Genomic DNA, 24,205 nt, shown 5'->3' with positions numbered 1-24,205 from the left:
TCCCCTCTGCAGCCGCACGTGCGCGCGCACGCACGCGCACCCTGACACACGCATGCACAAATACGTGTTTCTTTTGCCCGACCATGAATCCCTCGTAGACGCCCAGAGCCGCAGTTGTCAGGGCGAATAAAAAATAAAAATAAAAGATTAAAAAAAATAAAAAAATAAAAATTAGAAGAATAAGCGGTCTCGCTCATCGCGGACCCCCACCCTCCCTGACCTTGTCCGCCTCCGGCTTGGGTTCTTAATATTTGATCCGGGATTCCTGCGCTGTCCATCCATGGCCACATCGGAAGGACTAGACGGCTGTCTGCAGCGAGGCAGATCTCAAAGTGACCCGAATATTCTGACCGAACCGGGGATCGATTTGGCTCACGGCGCAGGTAAGGAAACCGCATCGTTCTGCGGATTCTGATATTATTTAGCATTTCCCACAAAATATTTTCCATTGGGATAAATATCAGCACCGATAATCGCAACCACCCGCCGCGCGCTGGATGCTGAATGATCCCAAATCTAAAAAGGAAAATAGCGCATCTTTGGCCATGCTTCCTGCAGATTGAATTCTCCAAGCAGATGGTTGTAAAGACGCCTGTGGCATCAGCGATGGTGTCAAAATGCACGCGTTTGCGCGCATGTTGCTCATTCAGTGCATCATATTCATCAATATGAACAATGATACCATTTGTTTCCCTGCTGTGTGAGCCACCATTGTCCACAGAGGAGACACGCGTTCGATTGCATTTGTCGTTGCAACTGCACATGCTCATCTTGACGTGCTATTCAATCTCATTGACAAGCCCGTGACACCACCCTTGTCTTCTTCCATACCAAGTCCCTGACTGTTATGATGGATGTCACGTGATGCCACCCTGAATGCCCCTGATTCACCAATCACCACAGTCATCACTTTGCAGATTCTTTGACAAGGCAGGTGTGCTTTTCAGCATGATGCGCCTGTCTATATCGCTGCTAGTCATCCTATACTGGTGCTGGTTGATCTTTGACGAGAGCAGCCTGGTGAACTAAATTAAAGTTTGCAGGTTTTACACCATCTGTACTTAGAATCTAATGAATTCAGGAAAAAAAACATCTTTTTTAACAGAGGCTATTTACAGTAACAGGTTGTGGGTTTATTAAGAGTCTGTACTTCCTCCTACACATGGCAAGCTTTACAAACATGACCGAGGATGCTTCTTTGAAGGATGTAGGCATAAAAGCATGTCATTCACCTTTCAGTTGTTTACTATTAAGCAAAAAAAAATGGACATCCACAGAATTCAGACCTGTCTTACTTCTCTCACATTGCCCAATAGTGTTTTCATGGGCCCCTGCAGCATCCATGCTTTCTTTTGTAAGATCTAATTCACACTTTAGTAAATGTGTTAATGTCACACTGAGTGCTTGACGGAATCTGAGTGAACAGCCTGGCAAATCAACCATGTGAAAGAGGTCACCAGGGGTCATCAAGGAGCGTGCACACACAAATCATGGCTAGGTTACAGTACTTTCTGAGACATGGGTATGCTCTACACAAAAACAATTTAAAAAAAGAAGCAAGAACAGTTCGTATATATCGTCGATGACAGCGTCTGGTCTGATGATCTGAAGCACACACACTGACGACCCCCTCTCCATAAGGCTCATCACTGCGCTTGCATCTGGGGCACCAGTCTTTGCCAAAGGATTACTTTAACACCCCTCAACACAGTTGTGGCTTTTTCAGCTGCAAAGGCGGACATTCTGACATGGATAATGATTTCTTTGTCAACAAAATATACACACCTGAGGATACTGTATATTTACATCAAACCCAAATGATGCTGTAATATATACCAAGGTGAAATGATGAAGCCATTAGGCAGTGTAAAAGACAGCCAAGCGGTAATGTGCAAACTTAGCGCTCTAGCCTGTTGCAAGCGATCAGCTAAAAGCCCACACAACTGCTACTTCAAATTGGAGTGTGTGTCTAAATTAACAATAGCAATAGAAGAATATACTGTTTGATTAACAATGAATTGCAAAGGGCAGTGTGTGGTCTTTTTATTGACTGAATTTGTAGCTATTATGTTCATGGCCAATGTTTACTTTCCAACGGGAGCTAAGACAACTGCGCTTAACACAATACAATAGTGCTTTACTACCACTTGCCTCATGACATTATAGTACTAGAGTCAATGGACAGACACATTTTAACCCGTTACTTTAAAAGTGTTCTTCCAAAGTACCTTTATGCATAGTGTAAACATCTTTTCTGGTGCTGATTACAGGAGTTACTTTCCAGAAAAGATTCTTTGTAAATGGGAATTTATTGTTGTTGTAACATGGAAATGGGGATGTTACTGGGGGCCTATGGTGTGGTGGAGGGATCAAGGGTGCTGTTAGGTCATTTTGATGGGTTTCTTTTAAATACATGAGATATGTTTGCAAATAACTGCTGAAAACATGCGCACAAGCTGAGAACAAATGATTTCTGAAGTTTGGAGTAATAGACTTTTAGTATGATTTTTTAGTTTTTGTTTTAGGCGTGTTTATCATGCGAATCGTTGTCGTCACGATGGCCTAGTCTACCACTATATAGGTCAGTCGGTTTTCAATTTCAGCAAGAACCAATACCAGAGTGCCTTTAATATGCACATTTACTGGATCTCACAATACACTAAACAACATGGTGACATTATTTAAACTACCAAAACCTGAGGGGATAAAAAAAAGTTTATTAGAAAATAGTCGACACAAACACGCATCAAACCTAGTGACAATTTAAAGTTTACAACTTACCTAACATGAGTGGGCTTCCTGAACGAAAAAAATGTGCAAACTTCACGTAAAATAATTGAATCTAAAATCATCATGAGATGATAAAACACAACTAAATACATTTCTTTGCGGTCTTTATATGGTGTGGTTCCAGTGAACGCAGTTCTGAGGCAGCCGAACATGCACCTGCTCCTATGTAAATAGAGCTCAGCCTAATTCAGATCCCACTTCCTATTTCCTGTCGAAGCGCATTTCACGTCAGAATCTCTCATTAGTCGTGGTCAGCTTCAGCGTGCTTCAGTCACAGCCACCTGTTGGTAGAGTCGTAGTCACTGGAGAGCTATTCATCTCTCCCACAGTAATGCAAAGATATCCCTACAGAGACCTAGAGGAAACACTCAGTCAAGTCAGGTGGTAGATCTGAGCTGCTTTTTCATCAGGAAATAAGAAGAAACCTTTATTTTATATTCCATAGTAGTAGTTGAGACTGTCATAAGTTTTGTAAAAATATTTTTCAGAAGGCCTGTTTAAGACTTATATGAACTCCCACTTGACAACCTAAATATGTTTCAAATTTATATAATTTCTGTTCGAGCCCAAGTCAGAAAGAACACCCTAAATCGGTGACCAGCCGATCGCAGATATCTGTTAGGTGTAGGATTAAATGTTTTCCTTATAAGCAATAATCATAGATTATTGGCTAGTTAAAATTTGGTTTGTAAGTACATTAGAACAAAGCCCTGTTGAAGTGTGCCTAACATTCTCCGGTGTTTATTAAAACTATTCATTTCCTCTTGGAAAACATAAGGTGCATGTCAATAAGATTCAAGAATAGTGCTGTTTTCAGAAGTGTTGTTGACAATTTGCACAAAACATATGGTCATTTGACATGTTTAAAACAATACATCTATAATTCTTTTGAACACTATACATCACCACATCCCACCCACCTTGGAGTTATCTCGTATACTAAACTGGCATGTAGGATCAGAAGTGACAGGTGTACATTGGTCCTGATAGAGGAAAGGGTATCTTGTAGAGGAGGAACTACAGAGAGCAAGGGTAATCGGGTAAACCAAAATAGACATAGCCAACACAGCTGTTTTTGGCACAATGCTGCATGATTTTAAAAACCACCACAGGTAAATTGTCATTTCGACTAGTGGTCCGAATATTGTATTGTTTTGACATCAGACATTTTTTTTACGTACCATCTTTCTTTTTATTTCTCTGTAATTAAAATCATGACTATTCCCTGACATCCTCCTGTGATATAATTATGCTAAGAATAGTTCTGCAAAGTGGTTGCACTACTACCGAATAAGTACAAACTACATTTGGGTCATCTTTTGAGCTCAGCTTTCTGTTATTGAGTCACTTATAAAAAACAACAACAAAACTCTTCTGTGCTTCATGTTTGGGTCCCCTGATCAGCACATTTTAGTGTCTGTGCCATGTGTTTCAACAGCTGTTGTTTGTGTCCATATACCTGCATACTTTTCTGTATGTTTTCACGCAGGTTTATGCTGATTCAGTAGGAAGCTGGCAGCACTTTGTAATGGAGAAAAAACACAGGGCAAGAGAACAGTTTAAGGATGATTAACACAAATACAAATCCTGCATCAATTGCATAAAAGCAATGTAGCATAATGGCATTTAGAAAGACTGCATGAAATGAGGTTAAACTGAGTTCAGGATGTTGCAAGATCAAAGTAGTGAAGAGCTAAGAGGTTAAGACTCAGCAGGCATTGGGACTGAGGGCTGTGCAGACAGTATTTTGATGGAAAGACGATATAAGCTGGAAAGAAACACAAGAGTTTGATTGGAAAGGCAGACATGAGATGAAAGAAAGGAAACTGTCCAAGGGGAGAAATAGTACATGAGGAGGTTGCAAATTTTGAAATACCTACCTGATTGTTAAGTAAAAATTCAATCATAACATTGTTTTATGCTTATTTCAATGACTTTATTTAACTAAAATAAACAATCACTTGGTCGTTAGGTGGGTCACTTGTTCAATAAGTGGGGATATTGACCTGTTGGTCGAGAATGAAATGAAAAAAGTGGTTCGGATTAGAGACTGGGCACTTATGTACTCTAAAGAATTATTACGCTTCTCTAAGAATGTCTCTCAGGAGACGTTAAATTAAATACCAAGCTGAATCAGACAGTACCAGAAGGAATATGATCACAAGGATGATAGCAATAGAAGTGTGTGGCTGGATAGGACGTAAAGAGAGTACTTACAAATGTTCTCTGTTTTAGAAATTCCCATTTGAGAAAATAATAGCTATTCTGACATGTAAAGGGGAAACTCAGTCCGACCACTCTGATTAAGTATACACATACAAATGAAATTAGTGCAACAAACCCTGATAGTTGTCTGGACGGCAAATTTTGTGTGGTCAATAAATTTTGATAAAAAAATCACCAGAAATGATTGTATTCTAGGGAGATCAGAACCAAGGACAGCAGTACTAGTCGGCGGTTTCTGCATAATAAACTGAGTCCCTCCCAAACTCTCCCTTCAAAGAAGTTTCCATCTCAGAGCAAACCTACAATCCAATATTTGATGTGTGAGGGATTTCCTCATCTCAAGGACAACCAGAGCTTCATCCTGCAAATTCTATTTTCTATCACACCTTATATAGTGTGTTACTCCCTTAAAGTTGTTATTCAAGGCTCAACATTCTTCTTGGATTTCACCAACCATTTATTTGGATAGCAGGTCCTCAGCTTGTCAGAATAGTGATGCATAAACTTGATATAGTAATTGCCCCTTAAAAGTATAGCAGAGATGACATGAATCGCAGCTACACAGTGGAATGTCTACAACCAAACACAATCACATTGGGAATACTGTGATTGTCATCAAGAGTTTGGGACACATTAAACTTAAGCGGCTCCACCATGGGTCACTGTTTGGTATTTAAGTAATGATCTTTTAATTATCTTTTATGATTGCTTTTGGCCACCCGATGGGGTAGTGGTTCACTTGTTTGACTTCGGTATGGGCAAGCGTGGGATCGATTTCCGCATGGTGGCGGTATGATTGTGAGCGTGAGTGCTTGTCTATCTGTCTGTGTGCCCTATGGCTTACTGGCAACCAATCTAGAAGGGTGTAGTCTTCCTTTCGCCCATAGACATATGGGATAGGCTTCAGTAACTCCCACAACCTTTACAAGTATTCTCTGTATGGATGATGAAAGAATGAATGATGGCTTTTGATTTGCCATTTAGTCAAATATAAACCAATTCTATAATTGCATAAAAGGAAACTCCTTTATTATTTTTATCATTGTAAATATGTGCATGCAAGTAGAAACAGTCACAGGCAGCATGTGCTCATGGCAAGGCATGTATTGTACGCTTTAGTGGCTCCAACATATCCCGGTGGTAAATTTCTAACTGTAGCTTTTATGCTTGGGAGTGTAATGACTCTGAGCCAGCAGGCTCTTTCGCAGATGCAACATTTGACCTCATAAAGAGTATATAAAAATTGTTGTATAAAGGCACACTCCAAAATTGTCCATGAAATCTTACCAGAAGAAAACATTGGAAACTGTTTCAGCTGTAAAGGTTGAAGGTGTAGATGATACTATACTGCTGTCTAGGTAATTAAAGTGGATTAAATAGAGTTCGGGACAAGGGGACTGTGTTTTGTGTTTGATTTTTTCGCAAGGCTGAATTTTAAATGAGCACTTCTGTAGTGGAGGGCTGAATGAGTGGTGTTATAGTTTAAATGTTTAACTGCAGTAACTTATCAGAGCATTGGAACATGGTGGTGTATGTTTCAGTGTGAATGTGGTCAAACAACAATGGCAATAGAAGCTGGAGAGTTTGCTCATCTGGTTTCTGACAATTGTTGAGGTGACCTTGAGACAGGCAAAAGGCCCACACCACTTCACTTTTCTTGCATATCTGCATGTTTCTGATATGGTGTGCTACCCAAACTCTAGAACTGAATGATGGGTCTTTATTAGTGAAAATACATACATGACCAGAATTGTCAATCAATCACATACAGTGATCTGATTTATTTAAGGTTCGAATAAATAGGAAGCAACATTATGGGACTGGGTGCGGAATCCAGACTTTCATCCATGTCTCTGGGAGAACATAGAACATTATTAAGGTTCATGTAGGCGGCTAAAAAGATGCTATTAGTGAGAAAATTTTCAGCTCAGTGGCCCGTTCTGACGGCAGCAGCACTTTCACACATTTGTCTATGATAGCTTGTCTTTTTTTGTCTAGTGTGTGAAAGGCAGATGTCTCTGTGGGTGGATGTGCTCCATGTCTTTCCTGATCTCATAGCCATAGCAATCACACGCACATCCACATGAACCGAAGAAACTCCTTAAGAAAAAAAACAAGTCCTTTATTGACCAGTCTACCTCTGAACTGTAATCAAAAGTCACAAAGAGGTTAATTCTCTTATGATAATTCACTGATAAATGTATTTACAAGTACTCCTACTTTTTATTGGTGTGACAAAGTACCACATTGACGAATGACCTGCTCTATGGTAACTTCACACTGCTCTATAGGGATGTGTTAAATACACCCCAAAAATTGCACGGTGAATGTTGATTTATTTTTGTTTTTTCTGTAGCTTCCATTCCATTCACCTTCCATACCACCCATCCTCGAAAGGGTTGCGGGGGTTGCTGGAGCCTAACCCAGCTGCCGTCGGGCGATAGGCAGACTACATCCTAGACTGGTCGCCAGTCAGTCGTAGGGTACGCAGAGAGACAAATGACTATCTGCACTCCCAAACATACCGCCACCAGCGGCAATCGAGCCTGAGCCTGCCCGCAACGAAGCCAGGCAAGTTAACCTCTACACCACGAGGCGGCTTAATGTAGTTTCCCTTTAAAAATGCTAAAGGATGACATTGTGGATGAAGGTAAGCAGCTGTGGTATATTGGCCTGAGACAGGGACAGAACAGAAAACAGAACCTGCCAAATAATATAAAGAAAATGACAGATGACTTTTGTGTCTTTTACGCTTTATATCCTGAGAATCGGTAGAACTGGGTATGTGTGTGGAGGAACGTGTGCTTTTTTTGGTGAGGGGCACAGCATCCAAAAGGTAGATAAAATCATAATACTTGTAATAATGGTGGTCTTCCACTCCATCTATACAGTGTTAAACAACACCAGGAAAACCTTAGCAGGACATTTATGCTACTGCATCCCTATGTTGGACCCAATCAAAATCTGTTCCTGTTGCACTTCAGAGGGTTTTCTCTTGATATAATGGTCAGTCACATCAGTAGCATGTGTTTGGTAACTCACAAGAGCCTCTGGCCTTTCCTATTGGCTTCTGACCTCACTAACATTATCTCGTGCTCTTGATGCCAGCGGTTTGCACATTACAATGGAGATGCACACATTCACTGTAAATCATCCGAGCCTTAAGTCTTTCTCAAACTTGGAGTCTCATGTTTATATCGGAAAATACTTCATTACAAACGCATTTGAATATATTGAATTATCTCTACATAATGCCGCTCTCCTAATGGAGCTGTGCATGTTCATTTATGGAAATAACCCAGTACAACACTATAAACTTTAAACATCCTTGTATTCGTTTATAATGGAGTTCAACGTATGTTCAAATTGTTGTCTCATCAAAACTCTTACATCATCTCAGCATTTCTGTTAATGACTCATTTGACAACCAAGATGGTCAGTCTCTCTTCCCTTGGAAGCTGTTTTCTTTTCAAGTCGCTGAAGCATATCTGCCTCTCGCTGTCTTCCTGCTAGTCATTTTGTGTGGCTGGGCCCCTGAGGCTGAAAGGCCACGGACAGATGGAAGAGCAGTTGTAAAGCCAGCGGGGCAAAACACAAGGAGGTTAGCTGGCATGACAGTCAGCTTTCTTACAAAAGTGTCCTCTCAATGACAAATGCTACTGTAGATAAATATTAAGATGAAGCTTGTCTTTCTTAATATCATGCATTTCTACAATGACACCAAAATGAACCATAAAAGAAAGGGTCAAACAAAAGCGCTTTGCAGTATATTGTGAGATTTTACATTTTTTTGTAATTTCAGTGAACAATGTTTGTAGCATTGTGCCAAAATGAGTACTGATGTTTGACCTTTCCTCTTTTTGGCCCAAAAGATGATCACCTCTCTCTTTCCTGCATTTTCCTGAAGAAAATTCAGGCACATCCATTCATATATTTGATGAATACATTTAGAGACTAAGAGGCAATAGTCATGTGGGGATATTAAAATGTAGACTAGTGTGTTATCTACATACGTATGATAAGAGCTGTTGTACTGACCGGCAATCTGAGAAAGTATGAAGCTTTTAAATAAAAGTGGTCCCAGAATAGATTCTTGAGGAAGCCCACGGCCTGACGCGAAATTGGTTCTTTCAGATTCTTGGTTTGTAATTGACACAAAGAAAGAATCCCTCACTTGGAAATATTATTTGACCCATTGAAGCAACACACACCAGTCACAGTGTGTCTGCTGAGTGCTATTTGAACAACAAATTTATTCCTGTTGCTTGCCTCACTTTGAGTACAGTGTAGTTAGGAAAAGATCTAATGCTTTCAAAGGTGTGAAAAAAGATGTTCAAGTGTGGTGTGGTGCCAGTGGCCTATTCAGCATCTTCTGTGTTGATTTTCTCATAATGCCACATTAGCATATTATTTCATTCACCTATTTTTGTCATTTAATTTTACTTATTGTTCTGAAGTTGGCAAATAATAGCACTTTCAATGTGGTTTTCCGTTCCTAGTTTATTCTTTCCATTTTAAATTAATATTTTACAATGTCACTAAGTAATTAGCAAAGTGAACATTTTGGGAAAGATTGAGACGCAGATTTGATTAATCCAGATTGCTCCAAGAGATTGATTCAATAGGTATATAACATTTAATGTACATTCCTTACATTCAACCCCTCCCCACCCAAAAATACAAACGACTAAATATTTGTTCCTTTTTCTTCTCACTCTGTAAATTACAACACAAATTGTAACAACAGGAAACGTATACTTTTAACAAAAATTGATGTTGGGATTTATTAGCCATTGATGACAGCTTCACTCCCAGAAAATTATTTGCTATTTGAGCTTATGTTATTTACAGGTCTGATTTTATTAGTTTTTCATTGGGCAGAGCAGAGACTTGCCTGTGTTCACACCTAATTTCCGCCTTCCGTCAAACTCCCCTCAATCAAAAAAGGCCCTGGTGTATTATGAATGTCTGCACCCTGATTGGACAATTCTCTGGTCAGTTCTTCCGGATAGCAACAGCCTCCCTCCCTTCTTCTAGCTGCAAGCCACCCTCTTCCTACCTTTAAAGGTAGCACGTACCTCATCTTCTATATGGCGTCTTTCCCCACCCACCATATTTCCCACAATGCATCCAGAACGCGACCACTGTCGTTAGCTGTGACAGGATATATGTGGAAGGGGTCGGACTCCCCTCCTTTCCTCCTAAACTGACTCACTCGCTCGATCCTGCCGGCTCCCACTGCTGCGACAGCATCTGGATGTGGTTGCCATGGCAACATCAGTGGGCCTGACCCCACCTACTCTCCCCTTTCCACACACAAACGCATGCGCAAAAGCACACGGGCAACGCCTCTACCCCTCCTCCCGTCTGCTTCTTTTTAACACTCTTTGATGCATTTTCCATCAAGATTGACCTGAATCCAGCTAGCTATGCCACAATGCATGCAAGACAAAATTGATGGTGATTATCATAGAAGTTAAATGTGTGAGAGGCCTGTGACCTTTTATGGGTGTCTTCCCAAGATTCCCAAAACTCAACCCCCGATCCAGTCTCTTCTTCGTTGTTTTGCTCTCCAGCGTCCTCAGAATAACCCCACACCATTCAACCCACATGCTATCAATGTGGAGATGCATACAAAAAACAACCCCCCCACCCCACCTTCCTCCACTGTACTCTGCACCCCAAAGAAAATTTCTCATCTTAGTTGAATATTCAAACAAAGAAATCAGACAACAGATGGCAACAATACACCCACTACTTCTTGCTGACATACTCTTAGCTCCTCACATTAAAAAAAAACACTTTTCTTCTGGCTTTTATGAGTGACTGCACAAAAGAGCAATATAAAAATGCATTAATCCAGTATAATATAATCGTATTTCCATTTGCACAGATTTGAAGGATTTGAAATACTTGTGAAACATTGACGTCTTTTGAAATGTGGGATCTCTTAGTTGTGAAATTCAATATGTTTATATTCATTGATTTATTCATTCATCTTCCAAACCGCGCATCCTTGTAAGGATTGCGTAGGTTTGCCGGAGCCTATCCCAGCTGACTTTGGGCAAAAGGCAGAGTAGTAGTAGAGTGGTCTTTGCTTCTTTGCTTATTTCAATGGCAACGAAACATGATTATTCAATGTCAGCCATAGCGGTTAAAATGGATGAAATGTTCAAAATGTCTATCACGTTCAATGGCAGTGAATGATTTGTGTGTACACCGTTTGCATCCTTCTTGTAATCGGTAGATGGACTGGACCAGCAAAGGGTACTCAGGACTGGCTGTCTGGTGACTGGTGTCCACACTCCACCCATCAGGAGGAACAGCAAGCTGGCTACTCTGGGGCGTCTCTTCAAGCCCTGGAAGTGGAGGAAAAAGAAAAATGAAAAACTTAAGCAGAGTTCCACAGGTACACTATATTCCGTCCTTGTCAAAGAGACAGCAGCATGGGAATGAAAGTGGAAGAGATTCATAATTGGCAATAAACCAACACAATATTGATAGAAATCATTTCCAGTCTTTTTATCTCCATAAACAGATGTAGCATTATCCAGCGGCCTTCTCTATCACGACCCAAACTCTCACAGCCAGGGATGCTGTTCAGATGGAACACTCCTGCTTGGTGGGTTTGGGGGAACTTTGAACTCAAACTTGACTGTCAGCAGTGTGGAATACCTTGGTCCAGAGGAAGAGCATCCCCTTCCAGGTAGGAAAATTTTATCACGGGATACAGGAGTTTCATTAAGGAACCACTGAGAGCTTGATATTTTGCACTGAATTGTCAATGTTGAACGGCAATTAACCAGTGGAGGGCAGCAAAGACAACCAAGGGACCACCACAGATGCAAACTCAAAGGGATAAGAGCCAGCTCACACTCGAACATGATCATGAGAATATGCCCTTTGGAAGATGAATGAACTTTTTTTTTTTTTTAAATAATATGAATTTATTTTCACTTTTTGATCACACTTCACACATCAAAATCACTAGAATGCACAGCAATGCTTGTATTTAAATCAACCATACACTTATGATGCCAATACAACAGAATAACTGACCACTTCCCAATGTCTTCATTTTTTTTAAGTGGTCACCTCCATCCAGGACTGTGATTGTCTGGAGGAAACTGTAAATATGACACTTAGAGATGATGAAGGAGATCAAGAAGTGCACCCTATGGGGGAGTTATCCGATATCCTCCAGGAAATCAAAGAGCGAATGGAAGAAAGACCAGATGATGAGATTGCTCCAGCAACATCTACACCACAAGTACCTCCAAAACCTTTGCCGCAGCTAACAACTGGAGAAGGTGAGAGTTAAATCAAACACCCAAACAGTACAGAAAATGGATGGATGCAAATAATGATGAACCTTGTTTTTTTTTCTCCTTTAGATTCAGGGCTTGTGTCACTGCCTCTCCATCATCCTAATTCCTACCACCCCAAGGAGCCTTCGCCGAGGGCCCCAGATAGCCTTGTGCCCATAACCCTGCCTCTACGTGGGTCCCTGGCTAACTCCTCAGGCTCTCCTCACCTTGGCAATATGATTCACCCCCCTATGCCTCCAAGTTGCATTATGGAGGAACTCCAAAGAGCGTTCGCCAACAAGAACAGACAGGAGAGGTGAGCTCTCACAGATCTAAGATGAACCTGTTTAAAAAAAAAAAAACTTCAAATCTATCTTGCGAATCAAATGTTTTGCTGTGGCGATCTCTGAGGGGATAGGCCGAAAAGTGAGTGAGTCATAAGTGGAGAAATACTATTTTTATGATTAAAATATAGTTCTGATCCATTTGTATTCATATTTTGTTTACTGTTTAAGTTTTTTCTTCTTCTTGTAGAGTATGTTGTTCGAAGCCGTTAGCCTATGAAAGATAGGAGCATGCGGATCTCATATTAAACATTAATTCCACACAGCCAACTACTGCATTTTCACATTTGTTCTTGCGTATTCATGATCCTACCTCTTGTGCTTTTTGGTTGTGTTTAGAAAATGATTGTAGAAATCAATGAGAAATTTAGTGGCGGTGTTGTAAAAGGTTGCCAATGCAACTCTAACATCCATTAAAGACGGTCAACCATTCTCTGCGTTGGGATCAGGTGTATCTGAAATGCAGATTTTTTCTGACATTTATCTTTCCATGTTTTTGTGTCCATGAAGCGTGCATGAAGGGTGTGAGCAGGTCTCGTCACCCCCACGGCTATGGTGCTCGGACGGACGCCTATCTCGCTCCTGTAGCTCGGAAAACCAACACACATCATCTATAGCGGGCATCTGCATTGGAGGCGGCAGCTCGGACTGGCCCAAGAAGGAGGCGGAGGAGAACAAGGAGAATGTGCGGCTGGACCAGTGCTTCTCCAACACATCTGGCCTCCCCACCGACTTGGATGGATGGAACGACTCTGTCATCTCTGGTGGGTCACATGGTTCACTGTTGTTCCAGAAGTCCCCCAGTCGACCTTCAATGAAATATCAATGTTGAACTGGGACCGACCATTTCGGCAGCTATACATAATAATAGAACGATAGGGAGGTTTCCAGTGTTGTAAAGCCTAAAATGCATTTTTTTGTGTTCAGGTACACTTCCTCGTAGGTTAAGAAAGGAGTTATTGGCTGTGAAACTACGAAACCGGCCCACAAAACAGGAGCTGGAAGATCGTAACATCTTCCCAGCCAGGAACGACCAGGAGCGCCAGGAAATACGGCAGCAGATTGAGATGAAGCTGGCTAAGTAATCAATGTTTCCTTCCTCTGTGCACGTTACAGTGATTTCCTTGAATTCACCACACATAACATCAAATTCTAGGGACAAGTTAGTTACAAAAACACTCCGAGGCTGTCCTGTGCAATATATAGTAGTTTTATTTGATCAATATTTCATTCACCCGTGATGTTGAAACAAGAAAATGTAGAGTGAGTATACTTACAGGATTTTCCAGAAAGACAAGGGCTGTTTACAGCAGTAAAAGAGAAGCATGAGACCTCCCTTAGGCCTTTGTCTCGACATGCTAGTCATGAATCAACATCATCAAATATGCATGTCAGTAATTAGGAAAATAAATAGCTTTTTTCATGTTTATCGAGTGAGTCATTGAGTAGTGTCTGTTCCCAATGAGGAGCATATTTTGGTCTTCCATAAATTATTTCAGTGTTCAACTTCTTGTAGCAGTTTGACAACTTGAATGCTGGACTCTGAACACACAAAATGATTTGGTAATGATGAAGTGAGAAAGCAATCCATCTCAGCAACAGGTACAGAGAGTGCCGCCAGGAAGCCTCTTTGTACAATATGCACTGAGTCACACTAGAAACTGACTGCATACTTGGATAAAAATAACACAGATTTTTTATTTTAAGCAGAGCCAAGGAACACATTGTCCAAATTGCTCAAGGGGGATTACCAGTGTCAAAAGAGAATGTACACTTGAAAACAGTGATCCCTAACTACTTTGCATTTCAGTTTCTGGGGCTACAGAGCAATACGTGTTTTTTTCTGGGAAAAATAAACACTTAAGAAATTAACGAAAAATGGGGGAAAAGTTAAGCGCAGTCCCCACGACCTTTGTGAGAATAGGCAGAACAGAAGATGAATGAATGAACATAGTACTTACAGAAGGATGAAGCAAAGATCTGCAAGAAATAATTGAGGAATTACTGCATATTGAACTAGGTGCAATAACTCACTGAGACAAAGAGGCTTCCACACTTCCTGCAAAAACATTGTCACGCTATGCCTCGCTAAAATTACTGTTGCAATGCCATTTAGGTATTCATGTTTGGGATGAAGACACTATTTTATCTTAGTTAGAGGAAAGACTTTTACTGCCTCTGTTAAGTATTTACAGAAAGAGGCTGCAGGGCCAATGATATTAAGACACGGACGTTCCACTTGTAGCATAGCAGTGGCAGACTCTTCGTGTTATGTAAGAAGTTCATTCCAGACAGTATGTTGAGAATTGTTTTGATTCCCTTAGGGGTTGATTGCTCAGGAGGATCAATCAAGATCTATGGTGTCTATTTATGTGCACAGGCACAAGCATTTTTTTTCACGAGCCCACATTTCTCTTGTGTTGTTCTGGAACTATAGCTTCAACAATTTGTGAAAAGTTGAAAACTGTATTCCAATTCATGTATTCGTTTTCTATATCCCTCGTAGGCAGTCAAAGGCGAACTGAATGTTAGCCCATTTGATTTTGGCTGATAAGTGGGGTATACCCTGGACTGGTTTCCAGCCAATTATTTATTCATTTGTTTTACTTTATTTATGACTTTAGTCGGCATGTAATGCAAAATACATGGGACTCGTGCGTGTAAAAACACCAAAGTGAATGACAGCCATAGGCTAATTTCCTTTTTTGTCCCTACGCAGATCACACAAAAAAGAAGAGAATTATCGTTAGAGAGAGGGACTATTTTGTAACTCAGTCTTGGTGAATCTATTTACATTTGTTCATTGACTTTAATCTTTAAAGCGGCATAATTTTGCGAATAAAAATCTGCGAAAGGGGGAAATCCTTTTTCTCAGCACTGTCCTCCTCATTTCGTGGGTTTTCTTGAAAACCTGCTGCTATATTACTAGTTGCACATCCAGCAGAAAATGTAATTAGGCTTCATGGGTTATAAAAACAGCTACCGTCTATACAGTAGCTGTGATCGATGATCTTTCTATTTTTAGACTGAGCCCCGCCTCTTGAGTGACTTTGCTGCAGCCACACAAGGCTTTTCTAATTTTAGCTTCCGTCCACTCAATAATGTATCTCACCATACTCTCCCCACTAACGTGTCACAGTCTGTAATATATAAATAAAAGGAGAGGAGCGCTAAATAAGCGAAAAAAGCATGTGCACAAAGTGATAGAGGCATAAGAAATAAAGACACAAAAGAGTCAAATTTAATCCCTCATGTATAGGGCTTACTGTATTTTCATTTTAGCACTGAACAATAATAGACTATCACAAGAAGCATCTCATCACTGTATAAATGTTTGATTAATGCATGCAAGACAGGTAAAGGGACATTGCATTTAATGTTGAGACCACCCCTGATAGAATGAGCCTACGCAATCTAACAACAGAGGAAAAAAACAGTAAAAAAGATGACTGTTTTCTAAAAATAGGTTAACAGCATCTCAGCATGTACAGAGAATTCCCCTCTAGTGTGTTGCTAGGGAGAAATATGTATTTCTGTGTGACTACTATTGTCTCGGAGAGAGCGAATATAGTTGCCTAGCAACTCAAGAGGGGGGTCTTCATTTATTTCAAATGTAATACGTACAAGGAAAGGGGGTGTTTTTTTTCTTTTTTGTGGGGAAAGTGAGGTAGTCGGTGGTTGTCGTGACTTTTCTGCATGTGATTTCAATGGACAAAATAAAAATCTAAGTTGGACAGATTTAACTCTCAGTTGAAATCTCGATTGAAGTTAACATTTTTGACGTCATTGTTAGCGTGAATGGTCGTGTCTCCTTGTGCCCTACGATTGACTGGCCACCAATTCAAGGTGTCCCCCAATTCAAGGATAGGCTCCAGCACTCCCCTTAACCCTTGTGAGGGTAAGCAGTACAGAAAATGAATGGATGAATGTTTTCTAAGAGAACACAAAGGCAGGCTGCTCATGCTATTTTTGTACCCTTAGTCATGTATGTGTTAATTTCCAAAGACTGGTTGCTATATGAGGTTGCATTCATTACATAATTGTAAGGTGTGAAAATGGTTGAAGGGAGTCTTGCAGTGAATATGTCATTCTGCTCTGTCCTCTGTCCTGCCATAATCGGGTCACTTTTATAGCGTGGATTGTTCTGTATTTATTATACATAACAAATATTAATATTTCATAAGCTCAAGTAGAGGATTCCGTTTAACTGACCTCTTTTGGATGCCCTGCCAAGGGGGAACTCACAAGCTAAGGTCAATCAATAATTAAATGAGGGTGCTTAACAAAAAGAATTTCTTTATCAAAATACAAAACTGAGCAAATGTATTGTGTTTTCTAATGTTCAGTTGAATTGGGAAGTAGAATATATTACAATAATATAACCTATTCTATCTATTTTCATCATACATCCCTAAGGTTCTGCCCTGTACACAGAGAGCAATGTAGGTTTCAGCCTCTTGCCTATAGGCAAAAAAAATATGCAGTCAGAATTGTGAACCCTAGGTGTCTGGACGAGCCACCTCATCAAATGTGCCATGTTTGGCCATTCAATATTTATATCTATTCAACTGTATTCCTGTAAGAAATCAAGGCACCTCAGCTGTAAAAGATACCGAAATCCTTTGTGTGTACTGCTGGCCAAGTGCATCTCTAGTTGGGGATGCCGCAAGTAGGAGTCGACTCTAGCCCTGCCCGCTGCTCATTATGCATGCAGTAACCAGGGCGACTGAGGCAGAGCCTCTCAGGCAGCCCGTCACGACTCATGTAAGAACAGTGTGTAGTAGAGTGCTTGGGGTAGTAGAGGATTGCAGGGTCCAGGCAATACATGGATCACCTGCTTTCACAAGTAATCCAATAGAAGCTGTGCAGGGACAGCATTGAGTAATATTCCAGATGTTTGGCGCACCTCTGCCCAAGTATCACAGCCGTGGTTCGGATGCGAGATGGATACATAGGCAAAGTGATAAAAGTGAAAGGAGGACAAGGCCGTGACTGTGGGACAATGGTTCAAAACGTGGTTTTGGTGTTTCTGCGCAGGAGACTGAGCCAGAGACCCAATGTGGAAGAGCTGGAGAGTCGGAACATTTTGAAACGTAAGTTTTTTTTTAACTGCTTCTCATTGTAAATAACTGTGTGTGGTGGGGGTGTCAATCCAGAAGACAGGGGATTACGTATGTATAAAGCACACTTTTCTAATGTATAATTTGTTTCTTGGCTCAGCAACGCTTGGATATTGGGCTGTACTCAGAAGTGTCATCAGGATTTTGTGTTCCACAGCTTAATTCTAAAAAATACATTTTTTGATGGTATTCTTGTCCATGGACCCTTAAAATATTCAGGGTGTACCTATTATTAACCCGTTGTGCAGAGACCTGTTCCTACTGTTTGACTCTCAAGTAACTAATAAAACCAAAATATTTAGCACAGCACACAGAAAAATTTATTGTGGTATGTAAGATATTATAATATTCTCCAAGAGGTCATAAAGTTGTGGCCAAATTTGAGGGTACTCTTACCGTGTCTGTTTGGCAAGAGAAATATGGCCCAACAATCATAATGTGGAAAACAACAGCACCAACGTTCACAATGCCATCTCTATCACCAAGTTTTGGTAAATAATAAGACACCAGTAAGCCTGCCATTTGAGAAGTGGTCAGGATACACTGCTTACTAGGCATGAATCACGCCGACTCTTTTGCACCAATAAGCAAGCTTCTTTACATTCCTTTTTAAACACTGTTTGTTGTCTCCCATTGTCCTCTACATGGTATAAGTCAAAATTGGTTTGCTCAGCAGAAAAGTGGCTATGGGAACCTGGAGACCGAGAGCTATCTTTATACCAATCATTTATGTTTGCGTGTCCAACTAATTCAAAATTAAATGTGAAGTTGCAGTACCATGCAAAGCCACTTGTGACTCATTGTATGGGACGCTCGATAAAAAAGGGGCCATGATTTGAATGTCTTTTTCCTCCTCCAGAGAGAAATGACCAGACAGAACAAGAGGAAAGGAGAGAGATTAAACAGAGGCTAAATAGAAAGGTACAAAATTATTAAAACTTTTAATGCTGTTCTTATTGACTGTGATTATTTTAATGGAACTTGCATTCCTTGCACGGCACAGCTGAACCAGCGGCCAACAGTAGATGAACTTCGGGACAGAAAGATTCTGATCCGTTTCAGCGACTACGTGGAAGTGGCTAAAGCTCAGGACTATGACAGGAGAGCAGACAAGCCCTGGACGAGGCTCTCAGCATCAGACAAGGTCCCATTATGTTTCATGTTTAACAGTTAGAAGAAGAAGAAACCTGCCTTATTACTAACAGTCTTTGTACTTACTCGTAGGCTGCCATCCGTAAAGAACTGAATGAGTTCAAAAGCACTGAGATGGAAGTACATGCATCCAGCAAACACCTTACGAGGTTTGTGTTTTGAGTCGTGTGTGTAGAGCATGTACGGGCAGCTATTCTGGGAAGCAGGGCTCCCACTTTAGCTCTTGTGGTTCATCTGAAGAGGAGCGAGGAGCTAAAAATAGTCAGGAGGAAAGGGGAGGAATAATGAAATGCCAAAGTGTCCTTGGCTAAGCTTGTTTGCATTTAGAACAAAAGTCCTGTGTTGTAACAGTGACCCAGAGAGGATAGCAGTATTCAGAGACCACCAGCACATGTACTGCTGGAGTAAATATGAACCCACATTACTGCTGAACAAAAGCAGTCATAGCAGGCTGACATAACGCATCTCTATTTGTGCCCCTAGGTTTCATCGGCCATGAGAGCCAGGAGTTTCTTCTGTGAAGAAATGCTTTGAATGTGCTGAGTGTCAACAAGCCCGCAGCCTCATCAGCGGGTCTCCTAACTTCTTCCTGCTTGAACAGGAGATGATGCTTGCAGCTTCGTGTTCGGGAGACCGCTGACCTTTCCTGATGGCAGCAAGCTGCTGGGGCGCTATAATATCAAGTCCGTGATTCCCAATGAGGAAAAATGAGTTTAGCCCATGAGTCCGTGTGTTTTTTTGGTACCGTTTTATGGACATGGGTCTTTTAAGAAGACTGTGCATGTGACCACCTTTTCTTAACTGATGAATAATGTGTCATTTGACTTGGATTTGATATTCACTGTACATATCGTATGTCGTCGCCACTGTAAAGAGAACCTTTGTAAGATGACTCTTCAAAATACAGTCTTTTCTTAAAAAGAAGGCTCATTTACTTTGTCAAACTTGTTTTTTTTAGAGGAACTGAAACTATAATGGATTTTTTAGAAAACCTGTTTTTCCTCCAGAATTGATGTCTTGTGTAAAATGATACAATACAAACTTGATTGAAAGTCATTTGTTAATTTACACAAACAAATTAGAGTTTGTAACAAAATAATTTAATGACAATTTGGAAACTTACACGGAAGAGCAACATTTAACTTTACAGAACAAAGTTATTATGACAAATAATTGACTGTTGTATTAAAATAACTTCTTTCAATTGATACCATGAACGCAGATGTCCTAAATCTTCCATTGCCCCCTTTGCTGCAAAATGAAAACAGGCAGAACAATGTGAGGATGGTAGCAGACGACCACTAGCTTGGCATGCTCTGCCCCTTCGCCATGTAAAAGATACATGCAAAGTCCATCTGGCCTTCTGTGGTTTTAATTGGACTTCCTCTCTGTTCGAATATGGACCGATGAGTGACAACACGCAAAGTAGGACTTTGTGATCTGTTCATGAAGGGGAGCGACAGGAAACCTTTTTTAAACTGCTGGGACATTTGGAAGGTTTTGGAATGTCAATTCAGGGGACAAATTGACTACAAGCGACAATGTGAGTTTCAATGCCTTTACGTCAAAACTCTGCCCCAGTGGTTGATTCATTCAAATTGAGTCCGTGCTTCTCGCCCCACCTCTAGACTAAATTTTGAAAGCCAACGCAAACCACTAAAGACCAGACAGACTTGCCATGGCCTTATACCTGGAAGAAGTCAGGCTGGCTTGCCAGCCTAAACGATGACAATGTATCTTACTTAGAGATCTACATCAGGAGTGCCCAACCTGTCAATCATGGTAATTGTTGAAGATGTCCACCAATATAGAATAAAAAATAAAAATGAAGTGGGAGGTAGACCACCGATACTTGAAAGTAAATCTTAGATCAGAAAAGTTGAGCACTCCTTCTCTGAATAATCTCAAGTATACTAATGTGCAATTGGACAAAGGAACAATTTGACGTTTTTTCTACCAAAAAAGGAAGTTTCAATCAACCTTTTGTGCGAAAGCTGTGACTTGTGCTGTAAACTAACTAAATTTAATGAGACGAAATAGAGAAACCTAAACTAGTGTCAAACTAGATCATCAGTTGCATTTCCACTTGCCATTGTTTTCTGGAGGCGCTCCTGGATTGACTCCATGTCTTTTTTAAGATGTGCCATCTGTTAACAGTGAATGTCAGTCATGGAGTGTGGAAGGCACCCAGCAAAACACTCGCACACACATGATACACAGTGGGCACAATTTGACAGATGAGGTAATGATACAACAGAAATGTTACAAAGGTATCAGCCCATATATATTGAGAAAGTTTCTATATATTGTATTAAAACTTGGTTCAGACCTGAAATGTGAATAATTGCTCGTCATGCTTATGGCTGAAGTGGAGATCTCGCAGGGTTCTCTTCAGGACCTCCATGCTAGATGAATAATCACATTAGAAAAAGGTATAAGTTCCTGAGAGATTGTAGGAATTTGGCAAAGCAATAAAGACAAGCATCCCAAAGTGTCTTAGACTATTTTAAATTTTAGTGAACTTTAATGATAATAGTCATTTGACAAACAGTATTATTTATGAAATCATAATCTGTTTTCATTTTGACTTTTTTTTTGCAAAACACTACACCAGAAAATTACAATAAGATATGTGTCACTGGTGTTGTAGTGGGAATGTTCTTTCCCTTCCCAAAGCCCTAAAAACAACTGGATTACAATGGATTAAACAGTATGGACGTACGGCATCACTCCCAGCTAAATGTCCCTAAAATAAAAAAGCATACACACTCTTTTAAGATTAAAATAATGCCAGAGGCTAACTAGCTATCTTGCCTAACTTGCACGTAGAGGCAAGAACATTTATAAAACTAACGTCAAAGTTTTAGTTACTGTTATCTAATATCATATCTGACTAGGATGTCATCTATCATCACTATTTTTACCTTTTGATTGCCTGCTTGTGATATGACTGGAAAAGTTTGTTGTGCTTTTCTAAGCATATCTGTAAAAGAGATAATGCATTGATCACAACAATGTTAAAATCCCAACAAACCAATAACATTTATTTTTCCTTGTGAGCTATCTTTGGTGTTAGGGTGAGGGGGCATTCATGACTTGATGTAAGAGCGAGAATACCTTTAAGTCTTTTTCGTTGCTATTCAGCATAGCCCTCGCCTGCTTCAACTTGTGAATCTCATTCAGAAAAACCTTTTGAACATCTCCAAGCTTCCTGTAGAGGAAGTTGGAGGAAAGCACACCAGTTTAACCTTCAAGGCTCTATCAATCCACCATGATTTACAGCTGTTAATTTTATTATGTGAGATAATAATTATAACCGAAGTTTATGTAACGAGACAATGAGAAACACAAAAGGCACAGGAGGAGCTGATTGGTCAGAACACACATGGCGCAAGCACCAACAAGTTGCAATGAATTCCTGAGGACCATTTTGGACTCCCCTGCAGAAGAGACCACTAAAGGAATATGTTCAAGTTCTTGCCTTTCGAAATTATTCTTACTGGCAACATTTATTCAGAGAACATACTGACTGACCTGTGTTTGCCAAGTTGCGTCTGGAGAGAGAAGATATGTTCCTGCATGGTCTTCATGTTTTCTTTGTAAAAGCTGCTCATTGTCTTGACATCGTTCTGTAGTGAAAAAGATTTGAAGATAATTCTTGGCCAAATCCGAAAATTAAGAAATCCATGACGGAAAAGGAATTAGGATAAAATTGAACTCTCTCTGACGTGCCGATGGCAAGTGGGTGTGTCAGTCAGGGCATGTGTTTACATTAAGAAATCGTGTCGCCATAGTGGAGTGTTAGAACCATAAGTAATGTCACACCATCACCAATTTCAAATCTGCTCGTTTGGTGAGTCGTTTGAGTTACAAAAGCAATTGCAAAGGTTTTGTTCTCTAAATTCTCAGAGCATACCTAGTAAGCATGCCGTTAAAGGCACATTTTTCTATGTAAAATATGTAAGAATAGAGTTGGGGATTATACATTAATGTGCAGAAAATGAAGATGCTTTCAGTCTGTAACTTTGCCTTTAGTTTGTCGCTCAGTTGCAGAGACAATTTACTGAGGTTAACACCAACATCTGGTAACCCGAAATTTCCCACGTGGATCCCGCCATATCTGCCATCCATGTTGCAGTGATTTGTCCTCATTTGAGAGCAGGTGGCTAGTCCATTGCCTTCAGTGGTCTCCCCTAATACTAAAGATGACAGAGAAATCAACATGCCAATGTAAGGTATTTTTTTTAATTCTTCTTTAAACAGTTCTCAACTTGCCTGCTTTTACTGAAGCACACACAGCAGTAGTTGAATTGAATGTTAAATCTATGTTTACCTGGGATGGGAGTAGATTCTGTTTTTGAATATGGTGTTTTCTGTCAGCAAACAATTAATATTTGAGAGAGAAAATGATTTCAAAGTTACAAAAAACGATTAATTCACATTAGATAAAGTACAGCCTACCTCAGTTTTTGAGGTAATCGCACTTTGCTCAACTTGAATGGACAGACAAACAGAAACCTGAGATACATCAGAATCTGTAGTAAAATTACAACTTAGGTCCTGATTCATGGTGACAGAAAACTCTGAATGGGGAGAAGTGGCAATGGACTTTGTGGATTCCAACGGAGAAGAGCGCATTGAAATTGAAGCCTGTTGGATCAAGTGTGACTAAAAGACAAAAGAACAGAGTGATTTAATTTGATATATATATATATATATATATATATATATATATATATATATATATATATATATATACACCATATTTTCATGACAATAAGGCGCACTTAAAAGTCTTAAATTTTCTCCAAAATAGACAGGGCGCCTTATAATCCAGTGTGCTTTATATATGGACCAATACTAAAATTGTTATCACGATAAAATAAAATAAATCAGTCGATAGGGCACACCATCCTCTACAGGTCTCGCAACTACGGTAAGCAGCCTGCAACTTCATTTTCCCCTGTGCGCGATTCATGCTGGGATATGTAGTTCTTTTGTCAATACACCCAGTATGACGGCGAACACACTAATTTGGTGCTCGCTGTCATTCCGGCTGGATTGACAAAAGAACTCCAGCCGCTAGATTGGCGTAAACAGCATTCAAAGCTAGACTGCGAACTATATATATATATATATATATATATATATATATATATATATATATATATATATATATATATATATATATATATATATATATATATATATATATATATATATAGTTCGCAGTCTAGCTTTGAATGCTGTTTACGTGTTTATGTGT

General features: G+C 40.1%; 2 protein-coding genes across 8 annotated transcripts in view; one reads left to right on the top strand and one right to left on the bottom strand.

The window, feature by feature from the left end:
* The first annotated feature begins 32 nt into the window (after positions 1-32).
* phactr3a (phosphatase and actin regulator 3a) lies at positions 33-20,112 on the top strand. Its single transcript, XM_077603766.1, has 12 exons — positions 33-383; positions 11,264-11,425; positions 11,555-11,722; positions 12,105-12,326; positions 12,411-12,639; positions 13,178-13,431; positions 13,595-13,748; positions 17,705-17,760; positions 18,647-18,708; positions 18,791-18,931; positions 19,012-19,088; positions 19,423-20,112. The coding sequence occupies exons 1-12, from the start codon at positions 281-283 to the stop codon at positions 19,436-19,438; spliced, it is 1,644 nt and encodes a 547-aa protein (XP_077459892.1). The 5' UTR covers positions 33-280; the 3' UTR covers positions 19,439-20,112.
* The window catches only part of sycp2 (synaptonemal complex protein 2), a 21,610-nt gene continuing 17,422 nt past the window's right edge, over positions 20,018-24,205 (bottom strand). For 6 of the 7 annotated variants that reach the window (XM_077603720.1, XM_077603699.1, XM_077603741.1 and 3 more), the window contains 8 exons: positions 23,401-23,607; positions 23,273-23,312; positions 22,969-23,138; positions 22,474-22,568; positions 22,057-22,150; positions 21,864-21,922; positions 21,269-21,344; positions 20,018-21,086 (listed from right to left, as the gene is read on the bottom strand). In XM_077603720.1, the coding sequence (XP_077459846.1) occupies positions 20,997-21,086; positions 21,269-21,344; positions 21,864-21,922; positions 22,057-22,150; positions 22,474-22,568; positions 22,969-23,138; positions 23,273-23,312; positions 23,401-23,607 (831 nt within the window). In that variant the 3' untranslated portion in view covers positions 20,018-20,996. The remainder of the gene's footprint in view (positions 21,087-21,268; positions 21,345-21,863; positions 21,923-22,056; positions 22,151-22,473; positions 22,569-22,968; positions 23,139-23,272; positions 23,313-23,400; positions 23,608-24,205) is intronic. The other variant, XM_077603730.1, reaches the window with a different exon arrangement.

The sequence above is a fragment of the Stigmatopora argus genome, chromosome 1, assembly GCF_051989625.1.
Source record: "Stigmatopora argus isolate UIUO_Sarg chromosome 1, RoL_Sarg_1.0, whole genome shotgun sequence".
NCBI classification, from domain to species: Eukaryota; Metazoa; Chordata; class Actinopteri; order Syngnathiformes; family Syngnathidae; genus Stigmatopora; species Stigmatopora argus.
Note: the sequence above shows the minus strand (reverse complement) of the source record. Positions and strands in the feature narration are given on the sequence as shown.

What these genes read in the sequence shown, in the direction of transcription:
- phactr3a (XM_077603766.1), top strand. Translation starts at nt 281, where the DNA reads ATGGCCACATCGGAAGGACTAGACGGCTGTCTGCAGCGAGGCAGATCT. An exon ending in GCAGCTAACAACTGGAGAAG is followed by an intron (nt 12,327 to 12,410) that starts GTGAGAGTTAAA and finishes TTTCTCCTTTAG; the next exon opens with ATTCAGGGCTTGTGTCACTG. An exon ending in GAGTCGGAACATTTTGAAAC is followed by an intron (nt 17,761 to 18,646) that starts GTAAGTTTTTTT and finishes TTCCTCCTCCAG; the next exon opens with AGAGAAATGACCAGACAGAA.